We start from the raw sequence: 16,710 nt of genomic DNA, 5'->3' as shown, positions 1-16,710 counted from the left end.
CAGCTGTGGTGCATAAGGAAATTCCTGTCCTGACCTACGTGTGAAAGCAGACCAGCATCTCCTAGCAGTTTTCATTAATAAATTACTACCACTGACAGACGAGGCAGAGTGTGGTGACATTAACCAACTCAAGAGACCACTTGAGCTCACTGTCTGACACGCAGAGGATAATTCAAACAGGTTGTGCCCCCCCAACCAGCGTATAGGCCACTGGAGTTGGGCCGCCATATAATAATGCTCGAAATTTGGGGCCCCAAATTCACCCTCCGATGCAGGCGCACAAAGCTTGGGCAACGCCACCCGGCATCTGCCTCTGCCCCATATCAGTGCAGTGAGAAGCGAACGCACCTCCGCGAGCCACTTCCGCGGGAGGTAAACAGGGACAGCCCAGAAGTGGTACAACAGTTGCGGGAGGACCAGCATCTTAGCTATGGCTAGTCTACCCATCGGGTAGAGCGGGAGGGAGTTCTAAAACTGTAACTACGATCTCACCCCTGCCAGTACCTTGCCTATATTGGCATCTAGTAAATCTTTTTTGTCATGGAATATCCTAACCCCGTGGTATTTAATGGTGTCATATTACCACAACAGTGAGGTGGTGGGCAGTTGTACTCGTTGGGCCATGGTCAGGGACGTGAGAGGGAACAAGCAGGACTTAGACCAGTTCACTTCAAGGCCAGATGCCCTGCCAAATTTTTGCAGTAAAGCCATCAGCTGGGGGTCTTATCCTGCTGTTCCATGCTTTCCAACGATAATGACGACGCAGGGAAGCCCACTCTCAGTTCCACCACTGCAAACGCCCGCTTCTGTTCCATGGTAGCTTGTTCCACAGTAGGGGCTGCACGAGTACGCCTGGCTCCCCCAGGCGGATTCCCCCTTGGCCTGTGCCTCTGCAGATGAGGGGGTAACGAAGGTGCCTTTGAAGCCATGCCGCTGCTTTCTAACCATGCCCAGGTGTCCTCTGGTGTGGCATAGAATATAGTGTTAGTGTCAGTTATGATACGGAGAGTCGCTGGGAACTGCAGAGCATATCTAATGTTGTGTTCTCTTAGCGAGCACTTCATCGCAAGAAATGAGGAGCATTTGCGTTGTACTTCAAGAGTATAGTCAGGATAAATGTGTACCTGTACATTGTTGATTCTCCAGGGTCCCTCGGTGCGAGTTCTCTGCAGTATGTGGTCTCTGTCCCTATAGTTTAAGAGTCTAACCACCACAGGGTGAGGGGGAGCCCCGGCGGAGGGGGACTGCCAGGTACCCTATGCGCTCTCTCCTCTTAGAAAAAGGATGAATTTTTCCCTTGTAGGACTGATTGGGACAGCCACTGCTCCATGTATAGATTCATACTCAGGCCCCCCTCCTGCTCCAGCAGGCCTACGACACGGATGTTGTTGCGCCGGGATCTGCCCTCCTGGTCTCGAGCCGTTGCCGCAAATGCAGAACCTCCTTCTGCAAGTCTTTGATGTGTTTTGTGGCGGTCGCCAGAGAGGGGGACAGTTCCGATATTGTGCCCTCAGCGGAGTTGACTCGTTCTTTCAGTTTCTTGTGCTAGTCGCGCAAGTGGCCCACATCAATATGCAGGGCATCTATTTTAGGTTCCAAAGTGGACTTTATACTTTGTACTGCATTAAGTATGTCCTCAAATTTCTGTGAATGTGCCCCCAGAATAGCTGTCACTGAAGAATCCGGAGGGGTCCCAAGGCCCCCCTGCTCCTGCCCCACCAGGTGCGGTCTATCTGATTTTTTGGGCCCCATTTCCGTGAATGGAGATGATGATCCAAGCCACAGACCGCTACTCCTGTGGCACAAGACACTCGCCACACATCCAGGCCTATAGGTCAGCAATCTGTAATCCGTATGGCGACTCAAGGCCCGTGCCCTCGTTGCAATCCCAGGGACCTCAAAGCAGCTGAGTTGCTCTCCTCCATGACCTGCTCAGCCCCAACAATCCAAGCCATCTGGGTGGGGTGGAGAGGGCGAAGGAGCGCCGCAAAGTCCTCAATACGCCCTCCGCAGAGAGGGTGCCACTCCACGCTCACCACAGTTGGCCGGAGGTCGCCCACTCAGCCCATGTTCCCCTCACCGCAGGCCACAACCGCGGCATGAGCCAGCGCCCAGGTAAGGCACCCCCCCGATGTGCCACAGGCCGCGTGCTCGTAGAATGCCGGAACAGGCCACCACCACCGGGTCTCCTCGCTAAGTTCCTCCGCCTTCAAAGGCCCCCATGGACCTTCTTTCCACCGCCAGCTTCCTCCTCCAGCCTCCTCAGGGGCCGGCACGCCAGCACGCAAGGCCAGCCTGACTCAGCGCCGACGAGCGGGCCCGTCTCCGTTCACCGGTCCAGGTTCCCCTCAGCAGCAGCCGCACAGCTCAGGAGCTGTGGGGCAGAATACTAAGCCCCAGGAGACATGTGCTGTGCAGCTGAATAAACCGGCTGTCACGATCTTTACAGGATATTAATTGAGCCTGGCGCGGAGACGGATTAGATATCCACTCCGTCCGCCATCTTGGCCACGCCCCGTGGCTAAAGCTAAGTTAAGCACAAAATGGAGTCTGTAATCAGAATGGAGCTGGTGGCCACCACTGTGATGCTGTGTGAAACTAAGCTAAGCACAAAATGGAGTCAGTGGTCAAGGTGGATCATTGGTTAAATACAGATATCGTTACACTCCACCCTTTGACCAATGACTCTCATAACATACATGTCTAAAATTAACTCTTTTGGTTTAAACATTGCAAGCAAATTGGGTATGCATTGTACATAGCAACACAACGTTAGAACTATAGAAATTACTATGAGTATCCTACCCAAGTCATTGCATAATTGCCCAAAATCAGGCAACCACTGAAATAACCAATCCCACCACCCTTTATCCACATCTTGTTTTTATTCCTTTCACCAATTCATGTAAAACATCAAAATGACACTGGATAGATTTAGAGTGGTCAAACAAGTTGAAGCAACACATCCCTTCAAATTCTGAACACCCATGGTCATGTTCTTGTAACAAATAGTCAGTGGCAGCCCTATTTTTTAATGCAGCTTTTCTAGTACCATGTATATCTAGTAAAAATTGGGATAAAGCAATAGAAGCATGATTAATATTTTTAACCATCAAGCATGCTAACTTATTGATCATTCGAGTATCATAAAAGACTAAGCGGGGTACGTCAACAATAGAAAGACTCAAGCTTGGAGTAGAGCTTGGGATAATAATAGAATGTCTGAATCACAGTCCTCACTTAATTGAACTGCATCCCAAGGATGAGTATGTACAGAGTTAAATGGAAACCGCATGAGTCCTAATTGGGTGAAGGTACACGGTCTACTGGTTATATTGGCAGGAATGTAAGTAAAGGTGATGTTTCGGCACAAGAACAGCCATCCAATTGGTAATGTAATGTGTTTGATGTGACTGGCAGCAGTCACCAGGTGATGACAAGCCATGTGGTTGGTTACGTTTTTGCAATGTTGATCCGTTTGGTGGGAACATTGGGTTTGGTGTCCCAAGGTATCTCTTGAGAAGACAATGTTTTTCTTCTAGATGCAGTTGGGTGCATTTTCCAAAATCATGAGGATTACAAGACATCTGGTAACAGACATCGCCTGGGGTGATATTGTATGTAATTATTTGAGTGAGATTGTCCCACTTCTCACTTGTTGCTTCTTGACAGTCCCTACAATACTCATATAGGCTAAAATGAGTTTTCACATCATGTTCTTCAGCATCCCCATCCTGGTTGGTGGCATTAAAAATACGCAACAGGACACTTGTGGGTGCAGGTATTGCAATCAAACAGGTTGATAGAACATCCACGGTACTCTGCATAGTTTGCATTCAGAAATCTGTCCGGTTGAGCACAACTCGTGCTAAGTGGTCCATATATTCTCTGATAAGTGTAGCAGTGGTGTCGCTCGACGTGGTCGATCAATCAGGTTGGAGTTGGGGTGTTGGGTCCCTCATGACATCACACGCCTGATGGGAGACCACAGAGCACACTCAGAGCAGAGGCAAGTTGTAGTATGATCTGTAAAAGAGTCAAGTATGATAATTCTCGCAAATAACATTTGTCAGCTTTGATGTGCTCCTGTTTTTCCTTTACTGATTTCCTAATGAAGATAACATTGTTTGGGCCCTTTGCTATGAATACTGCTTGTTCAGTGGGATGATTTGGGGATTCTATTTACACCTTAGCACCAGGAGTTTTGTCAGTTGAACCAAAGCCTTCGTTCCCACGTACTGTAAGAAGGGCCGGGTCAGCCCCCTTTTTCACTGATAATCACCATTTCGGCAATCCTATCTCCCGTTTGTATCATAAAGTCAGTGTCTCCGCTATTCAAAATAATAGTTTTGATTTCTCCTTGGTAGGCTGCATCAATCTCTCTCTCCAAGACCTGAAAACCTTTGAGTGCTAACCCAGATCTGGGAGAAATCAATCCAAAATGCTTCGGTGGAATCCGTATTTCAACACCTGTTTCACAGGCTGCCATATCTCTCGGTTTCAATGTGTACGTTTTTAAAGCATGTAAGTCAAGACCTGCAGATTTAGGCGTGGATCTGTAAGGACCTAAGGCTCCAGGTTTTATTTCCCAATACATAATGGTGTTGGGGGCCACATGGGTTTGCATCTGCAATGCGGGGGTCAACATTCTCATCAGCGGTGTCTCAGCATTTGTTAGTGGTCTGTTATTCAGAATCTGGAGGGCTTCATTTAAATGCTCTCTCCAGTTTTTCAACGTTCCATCTGATCATTTTTGCAATTGGGCTTTCAGCAAGCCGTTCATTCTCTCAATCAGTCCTGATGCTTGTGGATAATAAGGAATACGATAGATACACAATAATCTTGCACCAATTTTCCTTTAAAGTGTAACCATTGTCACTCTGGACCTGGAGTGGTATTCCATAATATAACATTAACAGGTCCAGAGTTTTGATGGCATTGTTCTGAGTAGCACATTTACATGGGACAGCAATCAGGTAGCAAGAATAGGTGTACACTATTGTGCAAGCATATTGACACCCGCGACTAATAGGTAGTGACCCAATGTAATCAATTTGCCATATCTATCCTGGTAACCTTCCTCTCTCCAATTGACTTCTGGCAGTTTGTGGGATAGATCTCTGTTGTGTGTGCTGATAGATAGGACATTGCAAAATCACAGTTTTTATCAAGGTTAGGGGAATGTGCATCCCTCTAATCTCTGCCCACCTGTAAGTGGCTTTCTCTCCCAGGTGTCCACATTTTTGGTGCACCCATTTAGCCATCCCCACCAAGTCAGAATCCTGTGTTGCCACTTCTGCCTCTGAGATTTTGGCTTTGTCGTCTGCAAGGGAATTGAACCAGTGTTCCAGTGAATCAATGGGACAGTGAGCATCTACATGATACACAGTAATGGTACTTTGTTCCAGCATTTCCCAAATTTCTTGCCACAACTCTTTGCCCCACACTTCCTTAGAATGTATATACCAGTTATGAGCATGCCATGTGGGAAGCCAGGTGGCTAACCCATTGGCAGTGGACCAAGAATCAGTGTAAATATGACAAGTTCCAGGCAGCTTTTGCTTTAGAGCCTGATACACAGCGTACAACTCCGCATATTGACTACTTTTCCCTTCTAAAGTAGTGGTCAACAACTTTTTGGGGACTGGATTATATAACACAGCTTTCCAATGTCTTTTAGCCCTCACATATTTGACTGAACCATCAGTGAACCATAAATGCTTCCTATCCTCAGGGGACAAGCATTCAAATGGCTCACCCCATCTCACTTGTGACTCTTTTACTTTGGTACCTCCTGCATCCTCTCCTCATCCTGCACTGGGGCTTGTGACACCTGTTCGTGTAGAGCGGTGGTGCCTGCTGGTCCCGCTCGAGCTTGAATTTACCATTTCCAACGTACGATACTAGCTTCTTGTGTATGTCTAAAGCGGTGTGTCTTAGGTGAACTCATCACCCACTGCAGTATTGGAATCTCAGGTCTTTGAATCACATTATGACCTAGGGTTATTTGTTCAGTATCTACTAGAGCCCAATAACACGCTAGCAGCTGTTTCTCAAAGGGAGTGTTTCGCTCCCCAGCCTCAGGTAATTTTTTTTATCCAGAACCCCAGGGGCACCATGGTTCTTTCCTGCTTTTGCCGCATGCTCCAGTTTGCATATTGCACCTGAGGGGTTACATGCAACTCAATGTTTCCATCCTGTACTGGCCATAAATGTAAAGCTTGTTCTATTGCCCCTTTGCCAAGTCAAACGCACACTGCTGCTGTTCTCCCCATTCAAACTCATGTTTCTTTCTGGTCACTTTTTACAAAGGAGCCAAGATCTGACTCAAATGCAGGATATGCTGTCTCCAAAAACCAACACTCCAATGAATCTCTGTGTCTCCTGCTTAGTGCAGGGAGTGGCAAACTCCAGAATCTTTTTTTTCGCTTGCGGCAACCCCTCTCTATGTCCCCGATTCCACTGAGTCCCCAGAAACTTCACATTTTGAGAAGGTCCTTGTGTCTTGTATGGATTAATCATCCAACCTTTATTGTGCAAGAGTTTCACAACCCGTTCCAACTGAGTCTGCACCTGTTCTTCTGTCTCTCCCTGAATCAAACCCACCCGCAAACTACAGAACATCCAGAACACCGCTGCAAGACTGATCCTCGACCTGCCCCGACATTGCCACATCTCCCAACACCTGCACATACTTCACTAGCTTCCAATAGAGGAAAGAATCACCTTCAAGATCCTCATCCACGCACACAAAGCCCTCCACAACACTGGACCAGCCTACCTGAACAGGCTACTCAACGTCCACGTATCCCTACAGGACCCTTCAATCAGTCCAGCTCTCTCTTGCCAAAGTACCAGGAAAATAAGAACAGGGGGACGCTCCTTCTCCCACATCGCAGCCACAGCCTGGAACACCCTCCCACTCCACCTCAGACAGACTACCCCACTCCTCAACTTCACAAAAGAGCTGAAGACATGTTTGTTTGAAGAACCACCTCAGTGATGGACGCTACACGCCCCCATGCCTTGAGACCCTTACGGGTGAGCAACCACACTTAATTAAAACCTGATTGATTGATTGATTGATTGATTGAATCATCACATCATCAATGTAATGGGTCAATTGCACACCTGGAATGATAGATACTTCATCCAGGTGTTCTGCCACCAGCCGGTGACAGATGGTGGGGCTATGTAAATACCCTTGGGGGAGCCTTAGCATTCTGAATTGTCTGCCAGAATATGAGAACGCAGACAATTCAGAATTGATCTTGGCTCTCAGGGGCCAATGGTATACAGTAGAAAATAAAGCATTGGCAATATCAGTGGTTGCATACCAGGTTCCTGCATGCTTCTGTATTCTTTCAATCAAAGTGATGGTGTCTGGGACCGCAGGTGTCAAAGGGGGTGTTCATTCAGCTTACGGTAATTGACTGTCATTCTATAGTGCCTGTCAGGTCAACAAACGGGCCAAAGGGGATTGTTCCATTCAGTGGTAGTTGGAGCTATTACACCAGCCTCAATCATTTCTTTTATAGTTTCACTTATTTCCTCGTGCCCTCCTGGAATGCGGTACTGCTTCAAGTGGTTTACCCTTTTTGCTGGGGGCACCTTCACTGGGGTTATCTTCAACTGACCCACCCTCATAGCTGCCACTGAAATGTATCTCTTTGATCCAAATCAATAACAACCATCATCCAAATACAAAGTCATTACTTTTAAAATGTCATTTCCCAGTAGGTACTCCAGAAGGGGCACAATTAAAACAGTATATTCCTTTTTTGGTGTTCTTCCTATTTTCATTTGAACCGTAGTTTGCACTCCGGGCGTCCGCTTTCCCCCCAGTCCTGTGATGGTGTACTGCTGACCTGAAAACTTTTTAGGATTTCCATAAATTAAAGAGGCCTCCGCTCCTGTATTAACTAATGCTTGAACATGTTGCATATTTTTGTGTTTCCAGTGAATTTCTAAATTAACATGGGGACTGGTATCTTTATGAGCCAAACTTTGTACCGGAGCTTGCCCGGTTTCCTAATCTGATTTAAACCTGTCAACATTTGCCCAAGTCAGATCTGGATATATGCTTTCAGATCTGCGAGTAGCCTCCCATCCATTGCTGTTCTCAAAGGTTAGCCACTCGCTGTCCAACTCATCCTCCTCTTTCCCTCGTGAAGAAACATTTTTCTCCCTCACCTTTCCATCCTCTTGCACCTGTGGCTGGTTCTGAGTTGCACGTTTATTAGCTTGCTTGTTTACCTATCTGCTACCTTCCTTACACTTCAAGCCTCTTTTACGGTACCTCTCCCACAAGCTTTTAGTATCTGCCCACTGCTTCACTAAATATGCTTGCTTCTTGGTAAAAAGCCGGCAGTGAGGTGGTAGGGTCATCCGGAGCATCCAGTATGTCGTCTGCATACAGGCTGATAGTGTGAATGCTCCCCAACCCCTGAATCGGACCCCCTTAATGGCTGGGATGTCGTATATTCGCTGGGCGAATGGCTCCATGTATAATGCGAACAACAAGGGAGACAGGGGCATCCATGTTACATGCCTCTTTGGATGGAGAAGGCTGAAGAGGTTAAGTTGTTGACGTATACTGTTGCTTTAGAGCGCAGCTGTAACAGCTCTGTATCCAGGCACGAAACTGGTGGCCAAAGCCAAAGTGTGTTAGGGTCACTATCAAATAGGCCAGTAAACTATATTAAGTGCCTTCTCGGTATCTATTGATAGGAGCATAGTGTTCTGATTGGACAGTTATGCCTTGTCTATTAAGTGAAGGAGCCATTTAGTATTGTCCGAGAATTGTCTGTGTAGCACAAACCCTGCTTGGTCAGCGTCTATCAGGCCCGGCATGAGTGGATTCAGGCGTGCCACCAGTACGCCGCTAGATAGCTTAAAGTTCACATTAAGAAGGGAGAGAGGTCTGTATGATCCGCACTGGGTTCTCTCTATACCGGGCTTTGGGGTGACAATCATCTCTGACGCCCGGTTAGTATCAGGGAGAGTTCAGTACAGAATGTTTTATAAAATTCAGCTGAGAAGATGTATGGACCGGGGGACTTATGAGATTTAAGGCGGGCTATGGCTGAGATCACCTCTTCTATTGGGAGCGGATCATGCAAGTCCTTGGCCTGATCCGAGGTTGAACGGGGCACTGTAACCTTTTCGAGGTATTGGGTCAGAGCAGACTCCAAGAGGTTCTGAGATGTATATAGGTCCGCATAGAAATGCTGGACACGATCCCTTATGTCCCGGTTTATCATGAGTGTCTTCCTGTCCTCACTCTGTACAGCCATCACCCTGGCAGCCTTGCGTTAGGCCCTGAGGCGGGTCACCAGAAGTCTACCACATCTATTGCTCCCTGTATAAAAAGTATGCTTAAGACGTAGGAGTGCATACCTGGCCTTATCCATAGCCAAGCCCGCAAGCTGTTTTCTGGCAGCCTCCAGCTGTCACTAGACTCGTGGGGTGCCTGTACATTGATGTATGTGCCCCAGTTCCCCCACCTGGTCTAGCAACTGCTTTCTCTTCTCCTTTCTTTCAGGATTTGTCATCTGCTAAGGGTGTGGCTATAAATTCCCCCCGAACAACCGCCTTCAATGCGACCTACAGGATTGAAATATGCATGCCCGATGTGTCATTAAGTGTCAGGTAAGTATGGAGAGCCATCTGAATCTGACGAACTGCGTTGGGCTTGTCTAAGAGTGGAGTGCGCAGAGGCCAAGAGTGGGTTGTGGGTGACTGGGGTAGAATAAGCAAATCAATAGACACTCTGGCATGTCAGACAGGAAGCGAGTTTCAATACCAACTGAGCTCACCAAGCCCTGTATCTCTTGTGTCCCAATAAAGTGGTCCAGTCAAGCATAAGTCTTGTGTGTGTGCAAGAAAAATGTATAGGCCCTGGTCATGGGGTTGCGTGACCTCCAGATGTCTGGGAAATTGAGATTAATCAGCCACTGTTTCGTGGTCTCCGACAATGTTCCCATACTCCCCTGTCGCTGTGCGGAATGATCCAACTCGTTGTTGAAGTCTATATTGAAGTCCCCCCCCAGGAGAACACTCCTACAGTTGGAGTTCAAAACATCCTCTATCACTCTGTGTATGAAGGGCTCCTGGCCCTCATTAGGGGTGTATTAGGAGCCTACAAACAGTGACTGGCCACCCCACTTGTAATTGAAGGGCTAGAAACCTCTCCCTGATCTTGTCTCCTATAAACCATCTAAATTTCCTAGAAAACAAACAGAATCCCCATTTCCACTTTTTTAGATGTATTCAATGAGAGGAACTGGTGTGGGAAAGCCCGGGAGCAGAGTTGGTACCTATAGGCGGATATCAAATGTGTTTCTTGTATAAGGCAGATCTGTGCCTCAGGGTGCTCTAAATAGGACAATTGGGCCCTCCTCTTAACCAGGTTGTTCAGCCCTTTGGCATTTATGGAAACTTAGTAAGTGTTCAGTCGGATGGGGCATGGTGTAGAAAAGTGGTGACATGCTGAGGACCCCCCAGTACTCCCCCAGGGTCGGCAGGGGACCAGGAGGTAATGTAGCCAGCATCTATGTGTAAAGTACTGTGCGTAAGGCCTATGCATGGGGTGGAGTTCCCTCAAAAATGTGTAAATAACAAGAAAGCCCAACATTAATAAACTCGATGTCTCTGGTAATCCCGGGGTCTGGAAGAGTGCCCCCGGGGGTCCAGAAGAGTCATCCAGAATAAGGACATTCAGACAACTCTCCAGGTCCATCGTATTGCCTCCATGTGGTGAGGTCCTCTCCCCACACTCTTCCCTCAGCTTTCAGGATTAGATAGGACTCAATCAGGGTGCCAGTTGTCGGAGTCCTTTGAAACAGAGTCAAGGACTGCATTCCATTCCTACGCAATGGTCTCCGAATTGGGACGGAAGCTCCCGGTTACTGATGGCCTCTGCCTTCCCCTGCAGTGCCTTGTGGTACCTGGTCCTCAATACTGGGGCCAGTGGAGTCTTCCTCGGTAGAGGCAATCCCCAAGAGGTCCTTTGCGGCTGTCATTGAATGCATCTGGTGGAGCCTTCCATCCCATCGGAAGATAAGGTGGAAAGGATGCCCCCATGAGTAGGATATCTTATGCTTCTGTAATGTTAGTCTTGGTAAATGTTATTGTTTTGATTTCAATCTATGTGGATCAGTCTAAAGGCAGTACAATAAGGTACTTTTCATATCTAGATATTTTGAGTCCTAGAGTCAGTGAGAGCTATGAGGGAATGAGAAAATAATGAAAAGAAGGATGGGCTGAGATCGGTGTTTGGGACATAAAATTTCAGTGGGAAGTAGTACAAAGGCTCTAGCCTCACAACACACTGGAAAAAAGAAAAGGAGAGGAACAATGGAGAATAAACAGTGAAAAAGCAACATGCTGATCTATTTCCTGGCCATTTCAAGAGTCTAGTAATTGGTCAAGTATCAAGTGAAGCAGTACAATTGTTGAGACTAGCAGTTGCAATAGTCAACACATGCATTGCAATTTAAGTTATTAGAAGAAGGTCCCTATATGTGGCAATTAAGGCGTACAGTTAAATAGAAAAGGACCTGGGAACAATCACTCGTGGTAAAACTGACCATACATCTGTTTAAACTCTCGCCGGTTACCGTTAACCCAGCCGCTGTGTCCCCTGCTTCCCCTCGCGCCCCCATTAGACACTCCTTCCCGCCTCCCAGCTGCTCCTCCCTCCCACCACCCTGCTTAATGGTGCCCACTGCGTGGGCGCGTGCAGTGGGCGCACCGCTGTCGCGCCAGAGGCAAGCCTGTCTGTGCCCGTCTGTGCCTGGACCGCACCCAGCACCGGTCCCCCTGTTCCTCGCTCCTCTGACCCCCCCGAAGTACCACTACTACTCCACTGAACTCCTTGCTTCCAACCCAGGCTCGCATCCCGCCTGCACCCAGGCCACCCCCATACACACACACGGACCTTTCTCGTGCCACTCTTGCCACTTCTCCTGCACTCACACTAACACCAGCAACACCAAACCACGCAACCACCTCAACTGCATCCTCCTAAACACCTGTTCCGTCCACAAGCACGCCATTGAACTTTGGGACCTACTCACCACAAACTCCCCTGACATCGCCTTCCTCACTGAAACATGGATAAACCCCTCATCAGAACCGGACATCGCAATAGCCATCCCAGAGAGTTACAAAATTACCCGTAGAGACCGCACCAACAAAGCAGGAGGAGGCATCGCCATAATACACAAAAACTCCATCAAAATCTCCACCAACACCAATGACTCCCTAGACAACGCAAAACACCTACACTTTAAAATACACATAAACCTTAACACCACCCTTAGAGGAACCCTCATCTACAGACCACCAGGACCCCACCCCTCATTCTGTGACACCATCGCCGATACCATCAGCTCCCATGCCCTCCCCTCCACAGACTACATTCTCCTTGGTGACATCAACTTTCACCTGGAAAACACCCACGACTGCAACACCAAAGCCCTGCTGGGCAACCTCACAAACCTCGGCCTCAAGCAACTGGTCACCTCACCCACCCACTCAGCAGGACACACACGCTAGACGCCATTTTCACCTCCAGCAACCACATCACCTTCACTCACACCACCGAACTCCACTGGGCTGACCACCACTGCGTCCACTTCTCCTTCATGAAACCCACCACCAACAACTCACCACACCCTACCACAAGTGGAACAAGATCTCCAAGGAACACCTGATCTCCAACCTCTCACAAACTCTACCGCCCATCACCAACGACCCCAACACCGCCGCCCACAACCTCACACGATGGCTAGAAACCTGCACAGACTCCCTCGCCCCACTGAAAACAAACAACAACACATGCACCATCAAGACCGCCCCCGGTACACCACAGAACTTCGATCTTCCAAACTAGAATGCCGAAAAACTGAGAAAGCCTGCCACCAAGAACCCTCAATGAGCAACTTCTCCGCCCTCAAAACAGCCATGCGCAAACACCATCAACTCATCCGGACCACCAAACGATCATTCTACAAAGAACGCATAGACAACAACACACACAACAGCAAGGAACTCTTTGCCATCATCAAAGAACTCACCAAACCCAAATCCTGCCCCATCGACACTCCACACTCCCAAGACCTCTGCAACTCCCTCTCCAACTACTTTCTACGCAAAATCACAGACATACACGACAGCTTCACAACACCCTCATCGTCAACACCCACCACCGACACAACCAACACCACAACACCCTACCGTACCAACCGACTAAACACCTGGACCTCCACCAACAACGAAAAAATCAGCAAAACCATGAACTCTATCCACTCAGGCTCCCCAACAGACTTGTGCCCCCGCCACATTTTCAACAAGGACAGCCAAATCATCGCTCCCCAGCCCCACGCCATCATCAACAGCTCCTTCGACACTGCAACCTTCCCAGACATATGGAAGCACGCTGAAGTCAACGCTCTTCTCAAAAAACCCAAAGCAGACCCAGAAGACCTCACAAACTACCATCCCATTTCTCTTCTCCCCTTCCCCACAAAGGTCGCAGAGAAGATAGTCAACGCACAACTATCTCACTTCCTTGAAGAAAACAACATACTCGAAACCTCCCAATCTGGATTCCGCAAGAACCACAGTACTGTAACCGCCCTCATCGCCTGCACAGACGGCATCTGGACCAGAGTGGACAAGGGCAAGACCGTCGCTCTCATATTCCTAGACCTCTCTGCAGCTTTTGACACCATATGCCACCAAACCCTTCGAGCACGCCTGTTCGACGCCGGAATTTGCAACAAGGCCCTGGACTGGCTCACCTCCTTCCTCTCCGAAAGAACCCAAAGAGTTTGCCTCCCTCCTTTCCGGTCTACAGCCACCAAGATCATCTGTGGGGTCCCCCAAGGATCCTCCGTCAGCCCCACCCTCTTCAACATCTACATGGCTCCGCTTGCCAACATCCTCCGACCCCACGGCATCACCATAATTTCTTACGCTGACGACACCCAGCTCATCATCTCCCTCACCAAGAACCCAGCCACCGCCAAGATTAACTTGCACGCCGGACTCCTTGACACCGCCAAATGGATGACAATGAGCTACGTCAAATTGAACTCAAACAAAACAGAGATCATCATCTTCGGCCCCAACAAGACAGCATGGAACGACTCCTGGTGGCACAACACCCTCGGACCACCCCCAGCACCCACCACCCACACACGCAACCTTGAAATCATACTGGACTCACCCCTCTCCATGACCCAGCAAATCAATGCCATATCATCCTCCTGTTTCAACACCCTTCGCATGCTACACAAGACTTTCAAATGGATACCCCTAGAAACAAGAAGGAAAGTCACCCACGCCCTCATCACCAGCAGACTGGACTACGGCAACGCCCTCTACGCTGGGACCACAACCAAACTTCAAAGAAAACTCCAGTGAATCCAGAACGCAGCTGCACGACTCATCCTCAACTTCCCTCGCCACTAACACATATTCATCCACCTCAGATCCCTACATTGGTTGCCCATCAACATTAAAGACCTCGTCCACGCTCACAAGGCCCTCCACGACACTGGACCGGCCTACCTCAACGAACGAGTAAACTTCCACATACCTACTCGCCAGCTCTGCTCCGCTGACCTCGCCCTCGCCACAGTCCCCCACATCCAATGCACCACCTCCAGCGGCAGATCCGTCTCCCACCTCGCCGCCAAGACCTGGAACTCCCTCCCCAACAACCTACGCAAGACCCAAGACCTACTAACATTCAGAAAGCACCTAAAAATATGACTTTTCGAGCAGTAACCGGCCACTAATTCGCCCCACCCCCGCGCCTTGAGACCCTACCGGGTGAGTAGTGTGCTTAAGATAATTATATGATGGCACGGGAGGAGGGAGGGAAGAGAGGGACAAGCAAGGCAAGGAGAGTGGAGAAGAGGAAGGAAATATTTAAAATGCTCGGGAGTGACTCTGTGGTATGAAAGGCCGGAAATCAGGAAAGCCCATGGTGACAAAGTGGTAAGGTCAATCAAACAAGTGAAGAGCGTGAAGTCTGGGTGACTGGAAACAAAGATGCTTCCGGGTAAGTCTTTTAATGAAGATAACTTCTAGCAACATCAAGAGAGTCCAAAACTGCCACTCTTACAAGAAAGCAATATACAGACAATATTGACAGAAAACTTTGAAAGAAGGATGCTGTTATCCACTATCAACAGACTCAACAAGGAACAGACTGTAGCATCACATACATACAAGTCTGAAAGTTTGTGTCCTACAGTATTAGCTCATGTATCTTCTCCTACACCTTGAGTACTACACACTATATGGTAAAGTGGTACCCTCTCAGTACACACTGGAGATGGTCCACCTATGCTTGGATATCATGCTGGTTGTCTCCTCTGGAATAGGCCCACCAATGTTGCCTCCAATAATTGAGGTTCCAATGTGGTTTAGACTGAACTGGTGGTTGGCCCTACTACATCAGAAATGAACTGAGAATAAATCAACTTTTTTCTGTAAAACTTACAGGGAATGAGGAAAAATAGGGGGGCTGGTACAGATATTCATGAAGGATGACTTATGGAAAATGCTATATATTAACCAAATGCATTAAGAAGAGGCGAGAAGGCTGATTGTCTCTTAGCCTATAAACTTAAGAAACATCAGATGAAAAGTCACATGACTAAAATTAAAAACAAAAATGGTATAGCTCTTTCTAATACATCAGATAATCTCAGGCTATTCCTTGCATACTACTTTGCTATCTATTGGGCAACATCCTAGATAGTAATCTTGGAGATGCATACTGGGTTGATATACGTATGGGCACTTGCAGAGTGATGGTTGATTTAATTGATTTTTTGATGATCGATTTTCTGATGATAATTCATGATTACATACTTTAATCGATTAGCAATCTGCGGTGTAAACAATATCAATATTAACATCAAGGTTGTTTCTATTTTTTTCATGTGGGGATTCTTTTTGGCTGATTGACACACTTTACGGTGTTCGAGGGGAGTGAATATTACGTCATACGACCACATTTAAGACTTTCATGAAACTCCATCCTGGTGACTATCTGTGGTCTGACTTCTAACCATTTGTGCAATAAATATGAAAACAGGATTTTACTTGTTAGGCATAAACAAATGTCTATCTAACTTCAGGCTATATAGCTAGAAACAAAGCAGTAAACTATGTTTAGCTGAAAAACGTTTACAGAAAATGTTGATATATAGAAGCAAGAATGATAGTGCGGCATTCACTACAATGGCAATGTTAATTTACTATAGCAAGTGCCGCTACAAATGTATAAATTGCTAGTTTTTAAAGCGAAGCTTAGTGAACGGTGAGCATCTTGGATATTCTTTGAGCTTTAAATTGCAGCTGCAGCCAATTCCTCCATTTCCTCTTCACGGATTTTGTAAGGTTCCCTGAATGGATTCTTTATTGATATACTGTCAACAGTCTGTGAAGGTATTTTGTAACCACACCCTGCAAAGCTGTCCTTCCTGAACAAACCAGAACTCCAAATAAATCACACAGCAGACTGGATGGTGCTCTAACTTTCTCAAATGAAGCCGAATTTTTACAGCAGGAAACGACTGCCCTGAATAATAAGTACATTTTTTCATAATCTGCCCAAAACATCTTCTGGAGTAGTTCTTAAAACCTTCCCGACAGTGATCATGCCAGTTGCCCAAAATATACCTC

At 47.6% G+C, this 16,710-nt stretch overlaps 1 protein-coding gene across 1 annotated transcript in view; it reads left to right on the top strand.

Annotated features, from left to right (window-relative positions):
• RNF135 (ring finger protein 135) overlaps positions 1 to 16,122 on the top strand; it is a 131,711-nt gene extending 115,589 nt beyond the window's left edge. The window contains exons 8-9 of the mRNA XM_069199976.1: positions 9,545 to 9,651; positions 16,011 to 16,122. Of these exons, the coding sequence (XP_069056077.1) occupies positions 9,545 to 9,651; positions 16,011 to 16,044 (141 nt within the window). The 3' untranslated portion in view covers positions 16,045 to 16,122. The remainder of the gene's footprint in view (positions 1 to 9,544; positions 9,652 to 16,010) is intronic.
• Positions 16,123 to 16,710: the final 588 nt, after the last annotated feature.

Source organism: Pleurodeles waltl, chromosome 7 (genome assembly GCF_031143425.1).
Source record: "Pleurodeles waltl isolate 20211129_DDA chromosome 7, aPleWal1.hap1.20221129, whole genome shotgun sequence".
Classification (NCBI taxonomy): Eukaryota; Metazoa; Chordata; class Amphibia; order Caudata; family Salamandridae; genus Pleurodeles; species Pleurodeles waltl.
The sequence above is the reverse complement of the archived record's forward strand: the minus strand, read 5'-3'. Positions and strand labels throughout refer to the sequence as shown.